Raw genomic sequence first — 13,652 nt, 5'->3', positions numbered from 1 at the left:
AGAGAGCAACGCCGCACCGTGTCGGGGTGGATGAAGCTCTCCGTGCTCCCAGAGTCAAAAAGGCAGATTGTATCGTGGCCATTTACCTTAATGTCCATTGTGGAACTGGCCAGCTGGTGCGGTCTCGCTTGGTCCAGTGTAACGGATGCCAGCGTAGGGGTCGGTGTGTCGCTGCGGGTATCGGATGAGGCGGTGTTGGGGGCCTGCTGCGTTCCGGCTGTCGTCCAAGATGGCGGCGTCCATGATCCCCATGTGGCTGGAGGCGTCCAAAATGGCTGCTGTACCGGTGGTTCGCACATGGCCGGGGAGGCCCCAGATGGCGGCCCGCATGGCCCACACGCGGCGCTGCTGGGGTTCGGGGTGGCTTTGGCCCTGCAGACGTTAGCGTAGTGTCCCTTCTTCCCGCAGCCCGAGCAGATCGCGTTTTTCGCCGGGCAGCGCGCTCTGGGGTGTTTTGCCTGGCCACAGAAGTAGCATTTCTGGCCTTGGGGCACTGCTGTCTGGCCTTGGGACACTGCTGCGGTAGTTGGGCCGTTGCTGGGGTGTGGCTGGGGTGGCACGGCGCTATGAGGCGGTCCTACCGTGTCCCAGGCTGTCATTCCCCGCGGCGTCCACGGTGCAGAGGAGTAGGCATCCATGCCCCGGTAGGCTGCATCCAATGATAGTGCGAGTTCAGAGGCCTTGTTGAGGTCGAGGTCACTCTGCTCCAACAGTCGCTGTCGGGTGTAATTGGATCTGTGGCCCGCTACAAAAGCGTCCCGGATAAGTTCCTCTGTGTACACGGCGGCCTTTACATCCTTACAACCACAGGCCCGGCCAAGCACAGACAGTGCCTGAAGGTATTCCACGGTCGATTCCCCAGGTTGTTGTTTACGACTCCCCAGAAGGTGCCTGGCGTACACTTCGTTCACTGGGCGTGTGTACTGGTCCTTGAGGAGCTTGATAGCGTCCGCGTACGAGGTCGCGTCTTGGATGACCGAGTACACTCGGTGGTTCACTTTGGAGGTCAGGACATCCAGTTTGTCCTTGTCCGATTTGATTGCTGCGGAGGCGGTCAGGAATTTTTCGAAACACTTAAGCCAGTGAGTAAACTTGGTGGATGAGTCCGCCTCCCGATGATCTAAGTCCAGGCATGCTGGTGTGAGGATCTTCTCCATTATAAAAATTTTGTTAATAAAATTGATGCGCTATCAATTACTCATAAAAGACTGAGAGTTAAGAGAGTAACTAAAGGCTTTTATTAACAAAAGAATGAAGGTCTGCCTCGAGTGGTCGACCGGTCCAGAAATACAAAGGGCTGGGGAGCAGTCACCTTTATACTAGGACTTGTGGGAGGAGTCAGCCGAGGCATGTCCAGGCATGTACACAGTGGAATACAAACAGTGGTTTACCACACCCTGGCCATGTTAACCCAGCCTGGCACAAGGCCCCAATACTGACCCTGGCCATGTTAACCCAGCCTGGTACAAGGCCTCGCTACCTACCCAGGCCATGTTAACCCAGCCTGGTACAAGGCCCCGCTACCTACCCTGGCCATGTTAACCCAGCCTGGTACAAGGCCTCGCTACTGACCCTGGCTATGTTAACCCAGCCTGGCACAAGGCCTCGCTACCTACCCTGGCCATGTTAACCCAGCCTGGTACAAGGCCCCGCTACCTACCCTGGCCATGTTAACCCAGCCTGGTACAAGGCCCCGCTACCTACCCTGGCCATGTTAACCCAGCCGGGTACAAGGCCTCGCTACTGACCCTGGCTATGTTAACCCAGCCGGGTACAAGGCCTCGCTACCTACCCTGGCCATGTTAACCCAGCCTGGTACAAGGCCCCGCTACCTACCCTGGCCATGTTAACCCAGCCTGGTACAAGGCCTCGCTACTGACCCTGGCTATGTTAACCCAGCCGGGTACAAGGCCTCGCTACCTACCCTGGCCATGTTAACCCAGCCTGGTACAAGGCCCCGCTACTGACCCTGGCTATGTTAACCCAGCCGGGTACAAGGCACCGATACTGACCCTGGCCATGTTAACCCAGCCTGGTACAAGGCCCCGCTACCTACCCTGACCATGTTAACCCAGCCGGGTACAAGGCCTCGCTACCTACCCTGGCCATGTTAACCCAGCCAGGTACAAGGCCTCGCTCATTACCCTGACCATGTTAACCCAGCCTGGTACAAGGCCTCGCTACCTACCCTGGCCATGTTAATCCAGCCAGGTACAAGGCCTCGTTCCCTACCCTGGCCATGTTAACCCAGCCTGGTATAAGGCCTCGCTCATTACCCTGACCATGTTAACCCAGCCTTGTACAAGGCCTCGCTACCTACCTTGGCCATGTTAACCCAGCCTGTTACAAGGCACCGATACTGACCCTGGCCATGTTAACCCAGCCTGGTACAAGGCCTCGATCCCTACCCTGGGCAGTCAGAATCAGGGGAATTTATAATGGGGAACAAAGAAATGGCAGACCAATTAAATACATATTTTGGTTCTGTCTTCACAAAGGAGGACGCAAATAATGTCCCAGAGATGTCGGGGAACATAGGGACTAATGAGAGGGAGGAACTGAAAGAAATCAGTATTTGTAGGGAAATGGTGTTGGGGAAGTTGACGGGATTGAAGGCCGATAAATCCCCAGGGCCTGATAATCTACATCCTAGGGTACTTAAGGAAGTGGCCCTGGAGATAGTAGATGCATTGCTGGTCATCTTCCAGAACTCGATAGACTCTGGAACAGTACCCATGGATTGGAGGGTAGCTAATGTTACCCCACTATTCAAAAAAGGTGGTAGAGAGAAAACGGGGAATTATAGACCGGTAAGCCTGACATCGGTAGTGGGGAAAATGCTAGAGTCTATTATAAAAGATGTAATAGCAGAGCACTTGGAAAGCAGTGACAGGATCGGACAAAGTCAACATGGATTTACAAAAGGTAAATCGTGCTTGACTAATCTACTGGAATTTTTTGAGGAAGTAAGTGGTAAAATAGATAAGGGAGAACCAGTGGATGTGGTGTATTTGGATTTTCAGAAGGCTTTCGATAAGGCCCCGCATAAGAGATTAGCTTGCAAAGTTAAGGCACATGGGATTGGGGGCAAGGTATTGACTTGGATAGAGAACTGGTTGGCAGATAGAAAGCAAAGAGTTGGAATAAACGGGTCGTTTTCTGAGTGGCAGGCAGTGACTAGTGGGGTACCGCAAGGATCGGGCCTAGGACCCCAGCTGTTCACAATATATATTAATGATGATCTGGACGAGGGAATTGGATGTAGTATCTCCAAATTTGCAGACGACACAAAGCTGGGTGGGTGTGTGTGCTGTGAGGGGGATGTCGTGAAACTCCAGTACGATTTGGACAGGTTGGGTGATTGGGCAGAAACATGGCAAATGCACTATAATGTGGACAAATGTGAGGTTATCCACTTTGGTGGCAAAAACAGGAAGGCAGATTATTATTTGAATGGCAATAGATTGGGAGAAGGGGAAGTGCAAAGAGACCTGGGTGTTCTTGTGCACCAGTCGCTGAAGGTAAGCATGCAGGTGCAGCAGGCGGTTAAGAAGGCAAATGGTATGTTGGCCTTCGTAGCAAGAGGGTTCGAGTACAGGAACAAGGATGTCTTGCTGCAGTTATACAGGGCCTTGGTGAGACCGCACCTTGAGTATTGTGTGCAGTTTTGGTCGCCTTATCTGAGGAAGGATGTCCTTGCCATGGAAGGAGTGCAGCGAAGATTCACCAGGCTGATACCTGGGATGGCAGGAATGACGTATGAGGAGAGATTGTGTCAATTGGGCTTATACTCACTGGAGTTTAGAAGATTGAGAGGGGATCTCATCGAAACCTATAAAATTCTGTCAGGCCTGGACAGACTAGATGCAGGAAGGATGTTCCCGATGGCCGGGGAGTCCAGAGCTAGGGGTCATAGTCTAAGGATAAGGGGTAAGCCATTTAGGACTGAGATGAGGAGGAATTTCTTCACCCAGAGAGTGGTGAACCTGTGGAATTCTCTGCCACAGAAGGCAGTGGAGGCCAATTCATTAAATATATTCAAGAAGGAGTTAGATGTATTTCTTAAGGCTAAAGGGATCAAGGGATATGGGGAGAAGGCAGGGACAGGGTACTGAGTTTGGATGATCAGCCATGATCTCATTGAATGGCGGAGCAGGCTCGAGGGGCCGAATGGCCTACTCCTGCTCCTATCTTCTATGATTCTATGGGCATGTTAACCCAGCCTGGCACAAGGCCTCGATACTGACCCTGGCCATGTTAACCCAGCTGGGTACAAGGCCTCGATACTGACCCTGGCCATGTTAACCCAGCCGGGTACAAGGCCTCGATACTGACCCTGGCCATGTTAACCCAGCCTGGCACAAGGCCTCGATACTGACCCTGGCCATGTTAACCCAGCCGGGTACAAGGCCTCGATACTGACCCTGGCCATGTTAACCCAGCCTGGCACAAGGCCTCGATACTGACCCTGGCCATGTTAACCCAGCCGGGTACAAGGCCTCGATACTGACCCTGGCCATGTTAACCCAGCCTGGCACAAGGCCTCGATACTGACCCTGGCCATGTTAACCCAGCCGGGTACAAGGCCTCGATACTGACCCTGGCCATGTTAACCCAGCCTGGCACAAGGCCTTGATACTGACCCTGGCCATGTTAACCCAGCCTGGCACAAGGCCTCGATACTGACCCTGGCCATGTTAACCCAGCCTGGCACAAGGCCTCGATACTGACCCTGGCCATGTTAACCCAGCCTGGCACAAGGCCTCGATACTGACCCTGGCCATGTTAACCCAGCCTGGCACAAGGCCTCGATACTGACCCTGGCCATGTTAACCCAGCCTGGCACAAGGCCTCGATACTGACCCTGGCCATGTTAACCCAGCCGGGTACAAGGCCTCGATACTGACCCTGGCCATGTTAACGCAGCCTGGCACAAGGCCTCGATACTGACCCTGGCCATGTTAACCCAGCCTGGCACAAGGCCTCGATACTGACCCTGGCCATGTTAACCCAGCCTGGCACAAGGCCTCGATACTGACCCTGGCCATGTTAACCCAGCCAGGTACAAGGCCTCGATACTGACCCTGGCCATGTTAACCCAGCCGGGTACAAGGCCTCGCTACTGACCCTGGCCATGTTAACCCAGCCTGGCACAAGGCCTCGATACTGACCCTGGCCATGTTAACCCAGCCTGGCACAAGGCCTCGATACTGACCCTGGCCATGTTAACCCAGCCTGGCACAAGGCCTCGATACTGACCCTGGCCATGTTAACCCAGCCGGGTACAAGGCCTCGATACTGACCCTGGCCATGTTAACCCAGCCGGGTACAAGGCCTCGCTACTGACCCTGGCCATGTTAACCCAGCCTGGCACAAGGCCTCGATACTGACCCTGGCCATGTTAACCCAGCCTGGCACAAGGCCTCGATACTGACCCTGGCCATGTTAACCCAGCCTGGCACAAGGCCTCGATACTGACCCTTCCCATGTTAACCCAGCCGGGTACAAGGCCTCGATACTGACCCTGGCCATGTTAACCCAGCCTGGTACAAGGCCTCGATACTGACCCTGGCCATGTTAACCCAGCCGGGTACAAGGCCTCGCTACTGACCCTGGCCATGTTAACCCAGCCTGGCACAAGGCCTCGATACTGACCCTGGCCATGTTAACCCAGCCTGGCACAAGGCCTCGATACTGACCCTGGCCATGTTAACCCAGCCTGGCACAAGGCCTCGATACTGACCCTTCCCATGTTAACCCAGCCGGGTACAAGGCCTCGACACTGACCCTGGCCATGTTAACCCAGCCTGGTACAAGGCCTCGATACTGACCCTGGCCATGTTAACCCAGCCTGGCACAAGGCCTCGATACTGACCCTGGCCATGTTAACCCAGCCGGGTACAAGGCCTCGATACTGACCCTGGCCATGTTAACCCAGCCTGGCAGAAGGCCTCGATACTGACCCTGGCCATGTTAACCCAGCCTGGCACAAGGCCTCGATACTGACCCTGGCCATGTTAACCCAGCCTGGCACAAGGCCTCGATACTGACCCTGGCCATGTTAACCCAGCCTGGCACAAGGCCGCACTACTGACCCTGGCCATGTTAACCCAGCCGGGTACAAGGCCGCACTACTGACCCTGGCCATGTTAACCCAGCCGGGTACAAGGCCGCACTACTGACCCTGGCCATGTTAACCCAGCCTGGCACAAGGCCTCGATACTGACCCTGGCCATGTTAACCCAGCCTGGCACAAGGCCTCGATACTGACCCTGGCCATGTTAACCCAGCCTGGCACAAGGCCTCGATACCTACCCTGGCGATAATATATGAACCTTGCTCAGTTTTCTAAACTCTTCTGCTTCACGCTCCTCTCTTCTCACTGTGATTACCTGCTGAGATTGTGTCAGTACCAAGGGGCAGAGTGAGTCGTTCTATACAGGAAACTGTGTGTTATCCGGAGACTAAATGCCCGGCAAGCTCGAGCCACCGGCAAAAATCAGGAGCCGTTTTGTTAGGTTTTTTTTCTTCTCGTGGCTTTTTTTCCCAACAGTCAGGCTCTGCAAAGTCTCTCTGAAGCTGTTGCTAAGCGACAGAGACGCTTCCAAGGTACGGCCGACTGTTTAGAAGCTGTTGCTAAGCAACAGTGTTTGTTGCCAGATACGGAGATCCGTATGTTTTAACATTAACGCTGGTATGTCCGGCAGTTTTGAGGGAACAGCAACAGCTCGGTCCCGTCGGTGCCGGATAGCACAAAGTTTCCTGTACTTAAATTCTTAAAGCAGCTTTTACCCACCGTGTGCTGTATATGTACAGGAGCTGACACTGAGACACACACAGGCTGTATAGTACCAGATGATAGTGAATTGTTCCCTTTCACCCACTGTGTGCTGTACATGTACAGGAGCTGACACTGAAACACACACAGGCTGTATAGTACCAGATGATAGTGAATTGTTCCCTTTCACCCACTGTGTGCTGTACATGTACAGGAGCTGACACTGAAACACACACAGGCTGTATAGTACCAGATGATAGTGAATTGTTCCCTTTCACCCACCGTGTGCTGTACATGTACAGGAGCTGACACTGAGACACACACAGGCTGTATAGTACCAGATGATAGTGAATTGTTCCCTTTCACCCACCGTGTGCTGTACATGTACAGGAGCTGACACTGAGACACACACAGGCTGTATAGTACCAGATGATAGTGAATTGTTCCCTTTCACCCACCGTGTGCTGTACATGTACAGGAGCTGACACTGAGACACACACAGGCTGTATAGTACCAGATGATAGTGAATTGTTCCCTTTCACCCACTGTGTGCTGTACATGTACAGGAGCTGACACTGAGACACACACAGGCTGTATAGTACCAGATGATAGTGAATTGTTCCCTTTCACCCACCGTGTGCTGTACATGTACAGGAGCTGACACTGAGACACACACAGGCTGTATAGTACCAGATGATAGTGAATTGTTCCCTTTCACCCACCGTGTGCTGTACATGTACAGGAGCTGATACTGAGACACACAAGGGTTTTCCGTAGAAGTGATGGCAGTTTAAGGCATGTTTGTGGTTTACTAATACAAATGATATATTAGTTTTGTGATTTCACATTGTGTGTATTTTTGATTTTGCTTTCTAATCATATTAAAAGGCTCTGGAAAATGATTGATGAGAAAGAGCTCCGGGTTAAACACTTAGCAATCTGCAGTACTTTTATCGACACTCATTTAATCAAACTTTTCTGAACTTTTCTCATTGTATTTTTCCCTCTAATCCTCCTCCTCCCCTTCCCCCTATTCCCCCTCCTCCTCCTACAACTCCTCCTCATCCTTCTCCACCCTTCCTCCCTGCCTCCCCCACTTATGGCTGATTAGAGGTATATCAAGAGGTACACGGGGGGAGTGAGTTCATTGTCTGAACAGATAGTCAAACAGCTTCAGAAGCAAGACCAGCCTAAGCCCCTTGTAGACAGGAAAGAGCTGGTAAGCACGTCCCCTGTGAGTGTACAAAAGTGTTAGTCCCGTATGTGCCAAGCGTGAGACTGTATGGGGCGTGGGGTGGCTGCAGGGGACGGGGCTGGAGGCGAGGCCTGGCTGCAGGGGACGGGGCTGAAGGCGAGGCCTGGCTGCAGGGGACGGGGCTGGAGGCGAGGCCTGGCTGCAGGGGACGGGGCTGGAGGCGAGGCCTGGCTGCAGGGGGAAGGGGCTGGAGGCGAGGCCTGGCTCCAGGGGACGGGGCTGGAGGCGAGGCCTGGCTGCAGGGGAAGGGGCTGGAGGCGAGGCCTGGCTCCAGGGGACGGGGCTGGAGGCGAGGCCTGGCTGCAGGGGACGGGGCTGGAGGCGAGGCCTGGCTGCAGGGGACGGGGCTGGAGGCGAGGCCTGGCTGCAGGGGAAGGGGCTGGAGGCGAGGCCTGGCTCCAGGGGACGGGGCTGGAGGCGAGGCCTGGCTGCAGGGGAAGGGGCTGGAGGCGAGGCCTGGCTGCAGGGGACGGGGCTGGAGGCGAGGCCTGGCTGCAGGGGAAGGGGCTGGAGGCGAGGCCTGGCTCCAGGGGACGGGGCTGGAGGCGAGGCCTGGCTGCAGGGGACGGGGCTGGAGGCGAGGCCTGGCTGCAGGGGACGGGACTGGAGGCGAGGCCTGGCTGCAGGGGAAGGGGCTGGAGGCGAGGCCTGGCTCCAGGGGACGGGGCTGGAGGCGGGGGCTGGAGGCGAGGCCTGGCTGCAGATCTGTCTTTGCACCCAATGGTTCCTGTAAGCTGTGCGGCTGCACAGCACTCCAGGGACCTCTCACAGTCGGCTTGCCGGCTTTTCAACGAGATAAACTGCACGTGCGCGGTATTTTGAATGGCCTCCTCAGCTCCTTAAAGGGGTCGGGCGTCGCCAAATGAAATTACAGGGAACAATGCACCCAATATGAATTCTTCACAAACCTTGATAACAGAGGTCTTCACTTTACGATGCACAGAAGTTCATGTGGCAAGCTCACCACTATTTCAAAAAACAGCCTTCTGACCTCCGGGTACCAGCTTTAGAAATTGACAGCTTGCTCAGAAACGCTTTCAGCAGCAGGGATGGAGGATGAGTAAAGAGAGGTTTGTATTTGTACAGCACCTTTCAAAACCTCAGTATGTCCCAAAGTGCTCAACAGCAAATGAAGCAGTTTTGAAGTGCAGTCAGTGTCATGATATAAGAAACGCTGCAGCGAATTTGCGCACAGCAAGTTCCCACAAACAGCAATGTGATGATAACCAGATAATCTGTTCTAGTGATGTTGGTTGAGGGATAAATATTGGCCTGGACACTGGGGAGAACTCTCCTGCTCTTCTTCGAATGGTGCCTTGGGATCTTTTACATTCACCTGAGAGGGGAGACGCTCAGTTAATCTCTCATCTGAAAGATGGCATCTCTGACAGTGCAGCACTCACTCATTATTGCACTAGATTTTCAGCTTCGATTATGGGCTCAGGTCTCTGGAGAGAGACTTGAACACATGACCTTCTGACTCTGGTGAGAGTGATTCCACCGAACGATGGCTGGCACTTAGTTGGAAAACTGCGGGCAGTGTGTGCGAATTTGTGTGGTTCCCGGCAGGCTCAGAGAATGAGGCCCACCGTACGCCGTTTATGTGAATGGATGGGGTGTTCAGGGGCTGGTGGTGGGGGTGGTGGGGGGAGGAGCCCAGTACTGCTGGGTGGAGGTGGAGTGCTGTTCCCTCTTGATCCTGCCTCCAGTAACAGACACTCTCATTCTAGCAAACATTGAAGAAGGAGTTCCCCACACAGTTTGGAGGCAGTGACGTTTGCTATTTCTGCGGGAAGCGGGTCTATGTGATGGAGCGCCTCAGCGCTGAAGGGAAGTTCTTCCACCGCGGCTGCTTCAAGTGTGAATACTGCGGCACGACACTCCGCCTCTCCACATACGCCTACAACCCGGAGAATGGTAAGGTCACTGCCAAGGGCATCAAAAACTCTGCTCATCGAGACCCTCCCTCTGCCCAAACATCCCCCCTCCGCCCAAACATCCCCCCTCAGCCCAAACATCCCCCCTCCGCCCAAACATCCCCCCTCCGCCCAAACATCCCCCCTCCGCCCAAACATCCCCCTCCGCCCAAACATCCCCCTCCGCCCAAACATCCCCCTCCGCCCAAACATCCCCCTCCGCCCAAACATCCCCCTCCGCCCAAACATCCCTCTCCGCCCAAACATCCCCCTCCGCCCAAACATCCCCCCTCCGCCCAAACATCCCCCCTCAGCCCAAACATCCCCCCTCCGCCCAAACATCCCCCCTCCGCCCAAACATCCCCCTCCGCCCAAACATCCCCCCTCAGCCCAAACATCCCCCCTCCGCCCAAACATCCCCCCTCCGCCCAAACATCCCCCCTCCGCCCAAACATCCCCCCTCCGCCCAAACATCCCTCTCCGCCCAAACATCCCCCTCCGCCCAAACATCCCCCTCCGCCCAAACATCCCCCCTCCGCCCAAACATCCCCCCTCCGCCCAAACATCCCCCCTCCCCCCTATCCCCCTCCGCCCAAACATCCCCCCTCCGCCCAAACATCCCCCCTCCGCCCAAACATCCCCCTCCGCCCAAACATCCCCCCTCCGCCCAAACATCCCCCCTCCGCCCAAACATCCCCCCTCCGCCCAAACATCCCCCTCCGCCCAAACATCCCTCTCCGCCCAAACATCCCCCTCCGCCCGAACATCCCCCTCCGCCCAAACATCCCCCTCCGCCCAAACATCCCCCCTCCCCCCTATCCCCCTCCGCCCAAACATCCCCCTCCGCCCAAACATCCCCCTCCGCCCCAACATCCCCCTCCGCCCAAACATCCCCCCTCCGCCCAAACATCCCCCTCCGCCCAAACATCCCCCCTCCGCCCAAACATCCCCCCTCCGCCCAAACATCCCCCTCCGCCCAAACATCCCCCTCCGCCCAAACATCCCCCTCCGCCCAAACATCCCCCTCCGCCCAAACATCCCCCCTCCGCCCAAACATCCCTCTCCGCCCAAACATCCCCCCTCCCCCCTATCCCCCTCCGCCCAAACATCCCCCTCCGCCCAAACATCCCCCCTCCGCCCAAACATCCCCCCTCCGCCCAAACATCCCCCCTCCGCCCAAACATCCCCCTCCGCCCAAACATCCCCCTCCGCCCAAACATCCCCCTCCGCCCAAACATCCCTCTCCGCCCAAACATCCCCCTCCGCCCAAACATCCCCCTCCGCCCAAACATCCCTCTCCGCCCAAACATCCCCCTCCGCCCAAACATCCCCCTCCGCCCAAACATCCCCCCTCCGCCCAAACATCCCCCTCCGCCCAAACATCCCCCCTCCGCCCAAACATCCCTCTCCGCCCAAACATCCCCCTCCGCCCAAACATCCCCCCTCCGCCCAAACATCCCCCCTCCCCCCTATCCCCCTCCGCCCAAACATACCCCTCCGCCCAAACATCCCCCCTCCGCCCAAACATCCCCCCTACGCCCAAACATCCCCCCTCCGCCCAAACATCCCCCTCCGCCCAAACATCCCCCTCCGCCCAAACATCCCCCTCCGCCCAAACATCCCCTCTCCGCCCAAACATCCCCCTCCGCCCAAACATCCCCCCTCCGCCCAAACATCCCCCTCCGCCCAAACATCCCCCCTCCGCCCAAACATCCCCCCTCCGCCCAAACATCCCCCCTCCGCCCAAACATCCCCCTCCGCCCAAACATCCCTCTCCGCCCAAACATCCCCCTCCGCCCAAACATCCCCCTCCGCCCAAACATCCCCCTCCGCCCAAACATCCCCCTCCCCCCTATCCCCCTCCGCCCAAACATCCCCCCTCCGCCCAAACATCCCCCTCCGCCCAAACATCCCCCTCCGCCCAAACATCCCCCTCCGCCCAAACATCCCCCCTCCGCCCAAACATCCCCCTCCGCCCAAACATCCCCCTCCGCCCAAACATCCCACTCCGCCCAAACATCCCCCTCCGCCCAAACATCCCCCTCCGCCCAAACATCCCCCCTCCGCCCAAACATCCCTCTCCGCCCAAACATCCCCCTCCGCCCAAACATCCCCCCTCCGCCCAAACATCCCCCCTATCCCCCTCCGCCCAAACATCCCCCTCCGCCCAAACATCCCCCCTCCGCCCAAACATCCCTCTCCGCCCAAACATCCCCCTCCGCCCAAACATCCCCCCTCCGCCCAAACATCCCCCTCCGCCCAAACATCCCTCTCCGCCCAAACATCCCCCTCCGCCCAAACATCCCCCTCCGCCCAAACATCCCCCTCCGCCCAAACATCCCCCCTCCCCCCTATCCCCCTCCGCCCAAACATCCCCCTCCGCCCAAACATCCCCCCTCCCCCCTATCCCCCTCCGCCCAAACATCCCCCTCCGCCCAAACATCCCCCCTCCGCCCAAACATCCCCCCTCCGCCCAAACATCCCCCCTCCGCCCAAACATCCCCCTCCGCCCAAACATCCCCCTCCGCCCAAACATCCCCCTCCGCCCAAACATCCCTCTCCGCCCAAACATCCCCCTCTGCCCAAACATCCCCCCTCCGCCCAAACATCCCCCCTCCGCCCAAACATCCCCCTCCGCCCAAACATCCCCCTCCGCCCAAACATCCCCCCTCCGCCCAAACATCCCCCTCCGCCCAAACATCCCCCTCCGCCCAAACATCCCTCTCCGCCCAAACATCCCCCTCCGCCCAAACATCCCCCTCCGCCCAAACATCCCCCTCCGCCCAAACATCCCCCCTCCCCCCTATCCCCCTCCGCCCAAACATCCCCCCTCCGCCCAAACATCCCCCTCCGCCCAAACATCCCTCTCCGCCCAAACATCCCTCTCCGCCCAAACATCCCCCTCCGCCCAAACATCCCCCTCCGCCCAAACATCCCCCTCCGCCCAAACATCCCCCTCCGCCCAAACATCCCCCTCCGCCCAAACATCCCTCTCCGCCCAAACAGCCCCCTCCGCCCAAACATCCCCCCTCCGCCCAAACATCCCTCTCCGCCCAAACATCCCCCTCCGCCCAAACATCCCCCCTCCGCCCAAACATCCCCCCTCCCCCCTATCCCCCTCCGCCCAAACATCCCCCTCCGCCCAAACATCCCCCCTCCGCCCAAACATCCCCCCTCCGCCCAAACATCCCCCTCCGCCCAAACATCCCCCTCCGCCCAAACATCCCCCTCCGCCCAAACATCCCCCTCCGCCCAAACATCCCTCTCCGCCCAAACAGCCCCCTCCGCCCAAACATCCCCCTCCGCCCAAACATCCCCCCTCCGCCCAAACAGCCCCCTCCGCCCAAACATCCCCCTCCGCCCAAACCTCCCCCCTGCTCCCCAACCCCCCCATCCACAACCCCATATCCCATCCCCAACCCCCCATCCCCAACCCCCTATCCCCAACCCCCTATCCCCAACCCCCCATCCCCAACCCCCTATCCCCAACCCCCTATCCCCAACCCCCCATCCCCAACCCCCTATCCCCAACCCCCTATCCCCAACCCCCCATCCCCAACCCCCCAATCCCCCCTCCATCCCCAATCCCCCCCCGATCCCAGTTACCGTACGGTGAGTGTTGCCGGGTTATTGTACGGGGAGTGTTGCCGGGTTATTGTACGGGGAGTGCTGCCGGGTTATTGTACGGGGAGTGTTGCCGGGT

The 13,652-nt window shown here is 57.5% G+C and overlaps 1 protein-coding gene across 4 annotated transcripts in view; it reads left to right on the top strand.

Moving 5' to 3' along the window:
• The window catches only part of mical3a (microtubule associated monooxygenase, calponin and LIM domain containing 3a), a 706,722-nt gene that overhangs the window by 326,678 nt on the left and 366,392 nt on the right, over positions 1 to 13,652 (top strand). For all 4 annotated transcript variants that reach the window (XM_086008561.1, XM_086008560.1, XM_086008562.1 and 1 more), the window contains one exon: positions 9,764 to 9,950. In XM_086008561.1, the coding sequence (XP_085864687.1) occupies positions 9,764 to 9,950 (187 nt within the window). The remainder of the gene's footprint in view (positions 1 to 9,763; positions 9,951 to 13,652) is intronic.

Source organism: Somniosus microcephalus, chromosome 16 (assembly GCF_052327205.1).
Source record: "Somniosus microcephalus isolate GS21.2 chromosome 16, FLI_Smic_1.0, whole genome shotgun sequence".
Taxonomy (NCBI): Eukaryota; Metazoa; Chordata; class Chondrichthyes; order Squaliformes; family Somniosidae; genus Somniosus; species Somniosus microcephalus.
Note: the sequence above shows the minus strand (reverse complement) of the source record. Positions and strands in the feature narration are given on the sequence as shown.